This window comes from Phyllostomus discolor, chromosome 7, assembly GCF_004126475.2.
Source record: "Phyllostomus discolor isolate MPI-MPIP mPhyDis1 chromosome 7, mPhyDis1.pri.v3, whole genome shotgun sequence".
NCBI lineage: Eukaryota > Metazoa > Chordata > Mammalia > Chiroptera > Phyllostomidae > Phyllostomus > Phyllostomus discolor.
The window spans coordinates 55712334-55726685 of NC_040909.2; the positions used below are offsets into that span (position 1 = coordinate 55712334).

The 14352-nt window shown below is 41.4% G+C and overlaps 1 protein-coding gene across 1 annotated transcript in view; it reads right to left on the reverse strand.

The window, feature by feature from the left end:
* CADPS (calcium dependent secretion activator) overlaps positions 1 to 14352 on the reverse strand; it is a 478898-nt gene that overhangs the window by 247225 nt on the left and 217321 nt on the right. Inside the window, 1 exon segment of the mRNA XM_036030984.1 lies at positions 4919 to 4999. Coding sequence (XP_035886877.1) covers positions 4919 to 4999 — 81 coding nt within the window.

The following is a 14352-nucleotide window of genomic DNA, read 5'->3' on the forward strand; positions in this document are numbered from 1 at the left end:
GTTAACTGCTGATCACAAAATTTAAAAAACTTAGATTTAATTTCTGGATGAAAGTTGAGAAACCTTTAATATCACCATGACAGGATTTGGGAAAATGTTTGAACAGGGATTAAGAAGTCTTTTCTACCAGATTACAACAACAACAACAACAACAACAACACCCACAAAAACACACACACACACAAAACATTTAGAGCTGGTGAAACTTTGAAGGCAGCATATGTCTGGTGTTCACAGCAAGGGTTCAGGCAGCTGTCCTTGTCTGATGATTCATAGGATGTTGGTGTGATTGGATTGATAGATGAAAGTGTCAGAATTGCACTTGCCTCCCTTCTCTCCTAAGAAAGGACAAACATGTGCCTTTCATATGTGTGCGATGGTGAGAATTCTGCTGGCTGAACAACCAGGGGTCCTACAACCTCTTTTCTAAGTTGCAAGGAAATCAAAGTGGAAAGAATTCAGAACTCCAGGAGCCAGTTCTGCCTGATGCTATTGCTTCATTTGACCTTCTGGATAAACTGAAGAGAATTACACAGCAAATTTTTGTGGAAGAGAGAAAGCCATTTCCTGGAGGGGCAATCATCAGGGAGAGGGGACCTGGGGGCAGCCCTGTCCTGGCATAACTTCCTGTCTGTCATCTAACCACTGAAGAGAAAGAGCATGAAAGAAAGAGCTGCATTAAAGCATGCAGCTTCCTGCTTTCTAGCTGGGTGAACGAACTTGAGCACATCACTCAAACTCTCTGATGTGCCTAAAATGGGGAGAATTATTGTAACTTCTAGGATTGTTTGTCATAGGTATAAAGAAACTCTCAAGTTTAGGTGAAACTGCACAGCTTGACACATTTAATAAAGGACTGATTAGCAAAGAGAGGTCAGGATGAGGTAAGGTGAAGGCCTGGGTGAAGGGCATGTTGGAGCTGTGGATTGGGGTGATGAGGAAAATGAGGACCTGTATTTGGGAAGGCATTTTGTAATGGTGATGTATTTATACTGGTTAGGACTGCAGATTCTGGTCATTGGGTGACCTGGGCCAAGTCCTATGATATTTCTGTTTCAGCCTCTTTTGAAATGGGAATGATGATAGTGCACTTTTCATAAGGTTATTGGAGGGTTAGATAGGCTATCAAATATAAAATGCTTAGAAGAGGAGTCTGGCACATAGTAAATACCATGTAAGTGATAGTTAATAATTTTGGGCATGTCTTGGGATTTCTCCCAATTCCTGTTGACCACTCCACCCACAGCTTGACCTCTTAGGTACCACCCTCACCCCCAGTGGTGTATTTCCAGCATCTGTGGTTCAGTGAGGTCCTCACCCACTTTCAAAAGTGGATTAATTAATTGCTCTAGGGGTTGCCCCTTGAACAAAATTGGGCCAATCAGAGGGCCAACTCTTAAAATTGTGAATCTGAAGGTGGCAATGAGAAAAGGGGAAATAGAGAAAAAGATTTGAAAGAGACATTGACTGGCTAAATGAGTCCTTATTTGGCCATATTGGAAACATGCTGAGCTGTGTAGCATCCATTTCCTATCTGAGAAGCATAGGAAGCTGGTTTGCAGAGAAAAAAGGAGTAATCAATGGGCACGCAGAGTTAACAGACGAGGGAAGTCCTGATCACTTGGTGGTCCCTGGGTTCATTTCCCTCTTGGGTTTTGGCTGCATCTTGCCATGGGCTCTGTGAGACACTCTGATCCCCTTGTCTGTCTTCTGAGGAATTAGTCCCATCTGCTAGAGTTGGTGCCTCTACCTTTCATTAAAAATATTCTACCCATCTTTTAATTCAGAGAACAGAGTGGATTATGTATGGATAACATCTGTATACAGGAATTTCTGGTTTTGATATTTATAGGAGCCGTTGTTCAGCCATATGAATTGAATTGCACACCCTGGTAAAATTCACTGTTATGCAGGAAATAGAAAAATCAGGGCATGCTAAAACAAGAGAAGCAGAGGTGCTTTGGTTTCAGTATCTCTTTGTGAATTAGCCAATATCTGACATCTTGATGTTTAATTTTTAGTATATGAGTTATTTCTCAATTTTCCTCAGTATTACCCAGGCTGATTTTAAGCAAAAAGAATTTATTTTTCTTGGAAACCAAGTAAACTGAGGGAAAAGCAGTTCCATGGCCAAGTCTCCAGAATAAGTGGATCCAGGGACTTGAATATCCTGAGGATTTCAGTATATTCCCTGTCTTGCTTTTTCTTTGTGTGTTGGCTTTATTTTTTCCTCTTTTTTTCCCTACATGGAAGAATTAAAATGGTGTCAGAGATCTTTCTGCCACTAAAAGGCACAGCCCTGTTGGTGTGCACTCCATAGGTCACAGGGAAAGGATTCATTGATTTAGTTGCATCAGGCATCCATTTCTGGACACATCACAGTGGTCAGGACAGGCTGAAAGTTGTGATTGGTCCTGCTTAGGTGAAGAGCTCACTTCCAAGACCAACTAAATGTGGCAAGGGGCCACTGGTATGAATGAACACTGACTGCAGAAGACAGTTAGTTTCAAGGATAGCAGGAGATAATTGGTGGTAGACTACCTCGTACAAATTCTCTATATCCTTAATGTTTGGAGGACCTTCCATCTACAACTAAGTATTCTCTGTTCTCCATAAATAATGACCAAGATTCTCTTTAACTACGTACTTCATTATCTAAGAAAGTTTAGTTCTAAGTTATTAATAATATCCTACTTTGCATCAGAATAACTGGTAGTATGGGCTGGAGAGAGAGTTCTTTAATCTATTGTTTGGAGATGAGCAACTTGGCTCACTGTATAACTGTTTTTCATCCATGGTCTTTTAAAAATTAAAATTAGCCTATACTAGGCCTCAAAATAAACTAAAATAAAGGTAACATGATCTTGTTTTTGAAGTGTGTGTGTATGTGATTTTCTTTAAATGGAATGAATACTTAGTTGGGGATGTAATAGTTGTCTAAAGGCAGCAAATGGACCAAATGACCTCCATTTTCTGGATAATTTGCTGAGTAGACACTGAGTTTGCAAAAGTAAATGCTAAAGCCATATTGATATTTATTCCTATGTTAAGCAGGGTTTTCAAACATAAGAGCCTTTTACAACTAATTTTAGCTAAATTCATAACTGAATTATTATTTTTAATCACCAGACTGACTCTATTATAAACTTTAAAGGTGTCCAAAAATAATATATAAAACGTTTCAATAAAACTGTTTGAGCACAAGTGAGGATTTATATACTTCTTGAAATCTGTTTGGTTTCTCTTCTAGTAGAATTCCCTTCCATGTGTTCAAGTCCTGAGACACTTCTTTCCATAAAGAGAAAAGTTGAATGCCAAGCTCTACTGTCTGCTCATTCTCCCCACCACCTCCCATAGCCCCTGCGCTCACATGTACACATGGCCTTCAGCTACGATAGGAACCAGTAAGATTGCTTATTTAAAATTTTGGCATTTTGTTTTTCATAGATGTTCTCTGTATTAATTATGATTTTTAAAATATTACATATTTTTATTTATGCATTTGGTCCCTCACTTTAAAATATTGCACCTGGAGTGAGTGCCGCACCTTTGTTGCAGCTGTGATATTTAAACAAACTTGAGTTAAAGGTCCAGGGTAGCCTCTTAACAGTTCCTCAGACTGGATTTCCCATCTCTAAAGTAAGAGTGATAACTGAAAAGTCCTTATAGGGTAGTTTTGAGATAGTACATGTAAAGGCATTTAGTATGCTTGACTCAGAGTTGGCAATCAGTATATACTGCTAGAATTACTACTGTTAATGATAATACAAATGGTAGAAATCCAATATTGGAATATTGGAATCCCTATTCCAATTGGGATAGAAATCCAATCTACTGGGAGACTCAGACACATAAATGAATCATTACCATTCAATGAACTGTTATAATAAAGGTTCATATGTGGCATAGAAAAATGGTTCATATGTGGCACAGAAGTGGGGAGGGCTAACTGCTAAACTCATAGAGAAGGGGTTTTAAGTTGAAGGCTGAGCTGAAGGAGAGAAGAAAGGTCATTCCAGGTTAAAACCTCAGTGGGTACAAAGACAGTAAGGCTGGAAAGGGCTTGGAATAACCAGACAGAGACATTTTCTATAGCTAAAATGGGGAGTTCTGGTGGGAAAGTTGTGGGAGCGATGTCAATGAGAAAAGACGTGGTCTATGGATTAAGAGACTTGGATAGCATTCTAAGGAAGTTAGATATTGTTTTGGGGACAATTTGGGATTCTACTGAATACCTTAAGGTTCCGTTTTGAGATGTTCACATATAAGTTTTAGAATGGCAACTACATACATAATGCAGGACAGGAGAGTGGGAGGGATTGGAGCCAAGCATACCCATTAGGGGCCTATTTTAAGATTCAGTAGTAAAGGATGAAGATATGAATGAAAGTACTAGCAGTGGTGCTAGAAGGCAGCAAAGGATCTGAGCCACATTTAAGAGGTGGAACCAATGAACATGGTGGTTGGTTGGGTGTGAAATGTGAGGAAGAAGGAGAAGTTGAGAATGATTAGGAGGTTTCATCTGTAGTAACTAGACAGAGAATAGTGAGGAGTAAATGTAGGTATATGTATGTGGTGAGAGGGAGAAGATAAGGAGTCAGATTTGCAACACATTCCACTTGAAATGCCAGGGGACTGTCCTCATTGAAATGCTCAGTAGACAGTTGGAAATACCAGTCTTGGACTCAGGAGAAAGGTGACGCTGGAGTCTGGGTAAAGACTGGAGTATGGCAAACACATGTGATATCTCCGGGAGAGTTGTCCTGACAAAGGAGGGTGGAGGCCTTATCAGAGTGATTGTCCTCATCATTTTCCTTCTCTGCTTCTCAGTTTTATCTTTTGATGGCCCTTAATAATCTGTGTCTTTGTGTGTGGGATGTTGTCCTGGTTCCCTAGCAAATGTCCCCAGTGTCCTTACCCTGGCTATTTGGTCTGCCATTTGGAGTCGTCCATCCAGCTCCCGTCGGATCTGTGCTGCCTGCTCGTCTGGATTGTCCAGCTGCATGGAAGCACAAACATGGAGACTTTCAGCCTGAGTGACAAAAGCCAGGAAACTCACAACTTTCCAGTTTAAACCTCCACTCTGGCACCCAAGGGCACATTTCAGTGTAAGTTAAAATTGTTGTAACAGACCTAGTTTGAATGAAATCCCAGGTTAAATTCTTCTAGGCAGAGTGTGAAGTGCCTAGCAGTTGCTAAGAAAGATGTCCAGATGAGCATGTACAAAAATCACTCCTGAATTGCCAGGCAGCACTGTTTCTAATGGGGCTCCATGTAGCACTCCATTTTCGTCCAATGAAGAAAGTGCTTACCTGGCAGACATACAAGGAAGGACATGGTAATGCAACTATTAATAATGTATGGAGCATGCCCTGGCTGGTATGGCTCAGTGGATTGAGCACTGTCCTGAGAACCAAAGAGTTGTTGGTTTGATTCCTGGTCAGGGCACATGCCTGGGCTGCGGGCCAGGTCCCTAGTAGGGTCATGTGAGAGGCAACCACACACTGATGTTTCTCTTCCCTTCTCTCTCCCTCCCTTCCCCTCTCTCTAAAAATAAATAAATAAAATCTTAAAAAAAATAATGTATGGAGCAGAGTGTGTATCAATAGTGCCTACATGGCACATATTCTGCTCCTCTCCCATCACTGGACCATGGAACGTTAGTCATTCATTGCTTTCCTTCTCACTGAGTTGTTGCAACCAGCACCCTAGAAGGCCATTACCACTCAGCTGTCTTCCTTTATTGTTAGAGCTATTAGGATACCAGAATCAGAGTACCCTAGCCTGAATAAACCTGGATAATACCCTAACATCTCTGGTTTCGGTTTTTCCATCAATAGGATGAAGGAGAGGGGTGGGTTATGTAATCTCCATCTTCCTATGAGTCTATGAAAAAGATTGGCAACCAAGAAGTTAATATTGTAGGCTTTCAGGGCCATAAGATAGATCTCTGTTGCAATAACTCAACTCTCCTAATGAAGTTATGAAAACAGCCATAGACAATATGTAAATAAATGAGCACTGCTGTGTTCCAATAACATTTTATGTACAACAGGTGGCAGGCCATAGCTGCTGATTCCTGCCCTATAAATTAACATTCTGTCTTTATTTCCAAGCAAGCCTAGCTTTATCCTTCAAACTGTAATTGAGTCTGCTGTGCTCAGTAATTTATGATTAATTTTAATCACAGTAAAGTTTAATAAGTACGGAAGAATAACATTCAAACAGGATGGGCTTTATTCCTATTTTTAGTATATAGCAAATCACAGCAAAAAGTAGTGTGAGAAGTCTGTGAGTTTTCTAAATCCCATTCTTTTAAAAGCCACTTTTATTCATAAATTTGAAAATGATGAAATTTAATTCAAAACTTTAAAAATGAGAACTCAGCTTCATGCAAAAAAAAAGTCTCATTTCTGCTATAAAATGGTGTAGAAAAGAAGTTATTTGCACTAAGAGGTAAATAAGGAGACTAGAAAATGTATGATCATACTTTTGAAGCATCAGGACTAGTAATCTTTGTTTTGTTTTACAAAATGCATAGAAATTTGAGTGCTGTCTATTTTTTATCACCCTATTCAATTCAGGATGGAGTTGCCTTATCTTCTCCCTCCCACAGTTTTGAGGAGCAGGACTGATTCCTAGACCATAAGGACTACAAATTTTGGCCATATATTCTATGGTACCATTTTCCAAAGGGTGTTCTGCTGAACATCAATCTTATTGGATATTCCAGAAGAAAGGTTTCCAGGAGGGTTCCAGAGAAATGGTCAAATATGTTTGGGAAAATTCTGTGTTGAAATGCATGAAGTCCCTGAGAAGTTCTACAATAAGGATATCTGTCAGACTTTGACCAACTCAGTTATTTTTTAACTTAAATTTAAATGTTCTATTTTTTGCATAATGTCCAAAGAACAGGAGTTGGAAATTCTGTTCTAAACAAAGAGAACCACCTGAAAACAGTCACATTTGCTGACCCTCAGTCCATTGATCACTGCTTGCCATTGGGTGCACGTGGGAAACATGGTATCCCCAGTGTTGTTTTTAAGCTCTAATGAGCTATTTTTATTTGATTCCTTTGAAATCCCAACACTTCTTCGGATCCAGGCACAAACCCACTGAGGACACTCAGAAATGTCTTGTTCAAAATATGTATGCAAAGGAAGCATCTGACTATTTCATTGAGAAGCAGCAAAGCAATTTGGTGAGGGACCAATGCTGGGAATTCTGTCAGAAGATATGGTGCTCACAGAGGTTAAAACTGAAAATGGAAAACAGTGCAAAAGAACCATCCCTGTTACTAAGTTTTGCAGAGGCATCTGACTTCTCCCACTGGCCCTGTCAAACGCAACTAGAAATAGCAGAGAATGATGGCAATGAAAACAAGCAGGCTAGGACTACATTAAACTTCATTCATTAATTTATTGGTTTATTCATTTACTCATTCATTCATCAGATTTCTATGGAATGTCTTTATATACCAAGACACTGGAATACAAAAAGAACAAGGCAGACCCAGACCCTGCCTCCATGAAGCTTAAATCTAACAAGAACAAGCATGGTAATTGAACAACTGGGCACGAAAGAGAGGGGTTGGTATTTACTGATGCCTATATCAAGCCCAGCTACCCCAAGACCTATATTTCAGTTTTTTCTAAAGGTTTCCAAGGAATAGATGTTCATGTTCATTCTTCCAAGAAGAGGACTTTGGGGTCAGAAAATGTTGCTCCCTGTTGAAAATGTATAATACATGTCAGCATAATAAAGAGTCTGAGAAATTCTAGAGTAAATAAGACTATTTAACTGCATTTAGCTTTGCCTTTTACACACTTATGTCACTGAAAGCAAATATTCCACAGAGCAGTGTGGGAAATTCCACTAACTTTATGAGGTAGGTATCATTATTAACCCATTTTACAGAGGAAAAACCTGAGTCTCAGTCAGGTTCAGGATCCTGCCCAAGGTCCCACAGCTGGGAAAGTGGTATGAGCCATTTGAAATGGGCTCTGCCCTCCTCAAACTGTAACTCTTTTGCTCTGTGCTATGTCAGCTTCCTCTTAAATGCCCTGTTTGGTTTTCCAATTGGTCCTGAAGTTAACTAACCCAGTGCCTTCACTTTGTTCCTTGTACACATGGGTTGATTTCACACACAGAGCCTCCAAACTGGGGGACACAGCGGAGAAATTGTCTACCCTTGGTCATCTGTCATGACTGGCTGATTTCTTCTGGTTTCTGGGGAGGCTGTAAAAGAGTCTCCCTACCCTCAAGAAATAATAGCAGTAGGGGTGCCCTTATCCCGGCTCTGCCACTTAGTAGCTGTGTGGCCTTGGGCAGTTACTTAACCTCTCTGTGCTTCATCTGAATGATCACAATAATAACTCTACCTAAGGCTGTCATGAAAATTCACTGAGACAACAGATATAAAGTGCTCAGCCAAGTGCTTGGTAAGCAGCAAACCCTCAGGAAATTGTGGCTGTCCTTGGTGTTATTAGGGCAGCCCGTGCTGGCTATATTTCTGACATGGGCCACAATGGGGTGTCGAAGATTCAGAGGAGAATGCACCAGATGGGACAGTTTCCCTTCCTGAAGTGGATGTGTGGTCTTGGTTGAATAGCCTGCACAGAAAAGGAAGTTGATCCAGCACTCCCATTTCTCAACAAATTTCCCTGGCTTTTCAGTGTCTTTCACTTTCTCTAGGGTCAAGTATCTTTGTTCCATCAGACTTTAATTAGCAGGAATGATTGGAAGGTGGACACTGCTGCCTGATAGCTAATGACCTGAAGGGAAGATGAAAACGGAAATGCAACCGAAGTTCCCTAAAATAGCCTGGCATGATAGAGAAGGACATCCTCAAGTGAGGAGCTTGACAGCCCCACTGCATGAAATCCAAAAATATAAAGAGAAATCAAGTAATTACCTTTTCAAGTGCTGGAAATAAAAAGCCAGAAAATGAGCTTCCATGGAAACAAGATTGTGTTTACTGCACTGGTCTTTTCCACTGAGGCAAGGAAAGATCAGCTGGTGAACCAGGCAAAGGGCAAACCATTCCCACTGGCAGCTCATTAGGGTTAAAATATGGGCATGTGCATTAAGGCTCTTTACCTAATTAGACAATCTTCCTACTAGCAGAGGTCAGGCAGAAGCTGTGTGGTTGTTTTGATTTGCCAGCCAAATAGTGGGAACCCTTTCCCCATGGTTTTCTTTGAAAGTCAAGGGGAACTGAGTTCAGTGCTGCCTAAGTTCAGACAGGTATCATCTAAGGCTTTCTAAGCCATCAGTTCAAACCCATCGTGAGGCTTAGGAATCTTTCCAGCTCATGGCTATGCCCCTTCAGTCCATGTAAGGACAAAAACTCAGACTAGTGGGGCTGTTGGGCTAATTTGCACCTTCAGGGACACTGTGTGGTAAAGAACACATGCCTGGGAATCCAGTGGAGGTGAGTTTGTGCCCAGCTATTTCACTCCCTTGTTGCATGACCTTGTCAAGTCTCTTAGTCTCTCTGAGCCTCAGTTTCTTCAGTTGCAAAGTAGGGATCATTTTACCTTGCATGGCTATTGAGAGGACTGAGTGAGACAATGTGTGACATGCTTTGAGGAAAATCAAGCAGACTTGGATCTCATTTTGGCTTTGCAATTTCCTTACTTAAAGGAATCCAACAAGTTACTAAACCTGCTTAAGCCTCAGTTTCCTCATCTGTAAAACTGGGATGTCACCTACCTCACCATGTTATTAGGATAATTAAGTGAAACGATAAGTGTGTGAAGCACCTAGCATGGTGCTGGAACATAGGTCCTATAGCTTACCAAATAGTTTATAGAATTGTCTTTGTTTTAGGGTGGGCATTCATCGGATGTTAATTTCCCTCCCTGCCCTTTGTGATTCATGAAAGAAACCAGACACGGGAACTGTAAAGCCCTGGAGTGGACATGAGATGCCTGTGCCTTAGCTGGAGGATCTTGGGTCAAAGTAAGGACCTCTCTATTATGATCCCTTCATCTGCATTTCCCAAACTTTTCTGCTCAACTGTGCAATACATTTAAGCACCCCAACAACACATTTGGTGATATGCTCATCTATGTAATTCTTGTGTACTTCACTTTTCTTGTGTCCATGGACAGAAATTTTTGTGGAGGGGGAGAAGGGAGGAAGTGGCCCTACTATGCAAATGGATCCATATCTCAGTAAAAAGGCAGCCATATGTGAACACCCTGTCTAACCTCTAGGGTGATGGAGAAGTCATCATAGGGCCCAGGCTTAGAGCCTCCTCATTAACCTCAATCCCCAGAGGACTGACTTTGACAGTGTGTCAGGGGGATGTCCTTGAGTAGTACTTTTCATTAGGAATGCCTGAATTCTCCAGTGCTCACATGTTATGATGATATGGAGGTGAAGCTAGTTCTGGACTCTTCCAAAGTCATCATTTTACAGCTGCAAGGCGGCCTTTGGTTAAGTAAAGAGGAGGTGTGATTCAAATATGTAGACAATTTAAATACAAATAAGCAGATTACTTTATGTATTATTTGAATAATTGTTCTGGCTTCTGGAAAAATCTATGATACACATAGTCTCAGAGCAAATAGACCCACTTCAGCATAAAAACTAAAATGAAAATGATTCAGACTTGTGTCTGGAAGGAGCTACATGCCCTGCTGAGATCTTTAGCCTATGGGCACTCTGTCCCCTTTTAGGAGGCTTCACTGGGTCTCTTGCTGAGGCTTTGGAAGGGCTGCCTTCCTCCTACTGCCAGGTCTTTGCACATGCTGCTCCTTATGCCAGGTGCACTTTCTCTTAGTGTCCCCCTTGACTGGTAATTGCCTCTTGTCCTTCATCCCTCACCTTTGCAGCACATTCCTCTTTGACTCTCACAAATGTGGTGAGTTTCTCCTGTCACATGCTTTCTAGGCACTATGTACCTCTCCTTTATTAGCATTTGTCACAATTGTAATTTTACATGTATTCCAGTGATCATTGACATTTACCTACCAGCTGTCAGGTCTGCGGGGGCAGTGATAGGTATGACTTTGCTCATGTCTGCAACCCTAGAACCTAGCCCAGTGTCACATACACACCAAGGCTCTGATGATTGTCTGACCAACTAAAGCACTAATTTAATTAACTGTGACATAAAGAGAGAAAGTGACATGCCCGCAGTCACACAATCATCAGTGAGAGAACTAGGACCAAATTCCCAACCTGCTAATTTCTAGTTTGCTGTCTTGCAACTTGGTGGCTGTGTCGTTGGAAGTGCCATTCTTTGCAGAAATTGGGGGAAAAATAAACTTTGCAGGCCTATAAACAGTCTCAATCCTGATAAAGCATCTTTAATTCTGGGCTTTGAGGCAGGTGTGCTGTAAGCAGCTGCAGTGCAAGCCACCTGCTGACCTGGGTTTAGCTCAATCTGTTCTCCTGTTTCCTTTCCACTCTCAGGCTGTCCCTCAGGTCCCATGAATCAGTAGTGTCTGAGAAGGACGCTGCCAAGAGCTTCTGCCGAGTGGGGCTGAGGCACCTCCCTGTAAAGCACTCCTATCAGCTGGTATGGCTTGCCTTTTCTCCACAACCCGTTTTTTATCCTCTTTCAGAGACAAACTGTTCAGGGAATGCTGCCCTCCTGGTGTGCTAAAGTCTGGAAAATTACAGCTGGGACAGTGTCAGGCCCCAGCCTGATGATGTGGCTGCCCAAACTTCTGTTTTGGGGACGTGCTGAGGTTTGGACTGTGGTTACCTTATTGCATTCAGTGCATGGCTGCCACCTCCAAATCTCTTTTCATCCCTCTCTTACTGCCTGTCTCCCCTTTGTCCACCTCCAATGTGGAGGTTGTAGAAGTGGTTGGCAGGTGCCCCGTCTCTACTGTCCAGGTTCAAATCCTTGCCTTTCCACTTGAAAGCTCAGGGATGCTGAGGAAGTTATCAGATCTTTCTGAGTCTCAGCTTTTTAACTTTTTTTCAACTCCTTTAACTCTAAAATCGGAATAATAATGGTAATAGCTACCTTGTAGGATTGATAAGAGGTTAAATGAAATGGTGTGTGTATGATGATTACCAGGGAGCAGTCACTTTCAGTAAATCTTAGCAGTCTTTAGCACTTGGCATTCTGCAGCCTGCATACTTAATGCAAATTTGGATCTTAATTAAGGTAAGAAACCAAGTTTCAACTCTTAGAACAAAGAACATGAATTTTAGAATCAGAAAACCTTGAAATCAAACCTTACCTCTGCCCTGGCTGGTGTGGCTCAGTGGATTGAGTGCCAGCCTGCAAACTATAGGGTTACAGTTTGATTCCCAGTCTAGGGCACATGCCTGTGTTGTGGGCCAGGTCCCCAGTACGGGCTGTGTGAAAGGCAACCACACTTTGGTGTTTCTCTTTTTCTTCCCCCATCCCCTCTCTAAAAAGAAATCTTATAAAACAAAACAAAACAAAAAACAACCCTACCTCTTTTGCATTCTCACAGTATGACCAGTACCAGGGTATTTAACCATTCTGAGCAATTGTATCTGTAGCTCTAAAATAATACCACCAGAGGACTATTGCAATAGTGGTAATAATAGACATTTTCACACTGTAGGGGCTCAGCACATTGTGGGTTTATTATTACGTCTATTATTATTGCTGGGGTGAATCAGATTAAACCTGCAGCCTTGCCTCCCATCTGAGCCTCTACCAGGACTCCACTTCAGTGTTATTTGTAGCGAAAACATGGAGTTTGTTGTCCGATTCACACTCAATTACCTTCTGTTTTTTATAAAAATCTCCCAAGGAGATACTACCTCATTTGTGGAAGAGTTAAAATAAGAGCATTTGTGCCTTTCTTTATCATGTCCTAATTCTTCACCAAGAGAAAACCTTGAGTAGGCCAAAGTTTCCATTCTAAAGAATGTGCTTCTCTTTGATTGCAAAATGAGGGCTTTAGCTCCTAGAGTGTGTCAGCCAATAAGAACATCCTCTGCATTTGAGTCATCCATTTTGTGTGTTTGCTGGCTTCTGGCTATGCAGTAAATATAACATGAGCTCCAAAGGCAGTAATTCTCTGAGTAAGAAGTAAATAAATACATAGAAAATACCCCAAACAGAAAACCAATCCATTCCTTTATGATTCTGCAGTGCCCAACCAATCTCTCCCCCTTCCCACTCCACTTCTGGAGTGACTTCAGTCTTTTCCACCATTTCAAATCTGACATATGATTCAGGGTCTGGTTCAAGACCCACTTCCTTCAGCAACCCTCCTTGATCACTTTAGTGATGTATCAACTAGCTATTATAGGCATTATCTACCATGGGTGTCCAACCTGTGGCCATGCAGGCTGCATGCAGCCCAGAATGGCTATGAATGTGGACCAACACAAAATTGTAAATTTCCTTAAAACATTATGAGATTTTTATTGTGATTGCATGCTGCAATGTATTTCATGTGTGGCCCAAGACAACTCTTCTTCTTCCAGTGTGGCCCAGAGATGCCAAAATGTTGGACACCCTGAAAACCTTCTATGTGTTATATGTCTTAGATTTCCCTTCTCTGACACAATAGGTATAGGGCATAATGGTCAGGGACCCTGGAACTGGAACAGTCAGATCTGGGATCAAATTTTTGCCCTGCCACTTACCAGATCTGTGACATTGGACAATATATCGAAATATCTATGTCTGTGGTCTCATCTGCAAGTGGGAGTCCTAATAGTAACAATGCCAAGAGCAGAGGCTCGTTATGAGAATAAAAGAAGACATTACTCGTAAAGAATGTAACAGGTCCACAAAGTCAAGGTTATAATTAAGTGCTATTGAGGCAACAGTCCATGGATTTTACCTAGCATGAAGGACACAATGGTGTTTTTTATTGGTCATCTTAATGATCTTCATATTTGGGCTTGGGAGATGGTCCAATTCACTGACACTATCTTGGCTACATAGGGAACTGAAACTATATAAAAAGAGTGGGCATTGCCTTTCTGAGTGGGAGTGTGGCAACTGAAGCTCATGGTATGGAAGCAGCAGGTAGTTTTGTGAAGAGATGATGCTGAGGGCTAGGTTGCTTAATCCCCAATTAATTGTGAAGCTGCCTCCTAAATATCTTTTGAATCCATCTATTCTGTTAATCCACTTCCCTAGGCCAGACTGCCATGGTCTTTATCATGGACCTGTTTACAGACATCCTCTTTAATGCAGTTCTCAATCCTGGAGGCACATTAGAATCACCTGGGGGAAATGAATGACAATCCCAATATCCCAGCTGCACCCAGACCAACTAAATCATTTGAGACTCAGGCATCAGTATTTTTTAAACTGTCCAGGTGATTTCAATGTGTGGTGAAGAATGAGAACCTCTACGAAAAGTTAGTGGCTCTCAAACTATGGTGCACCTA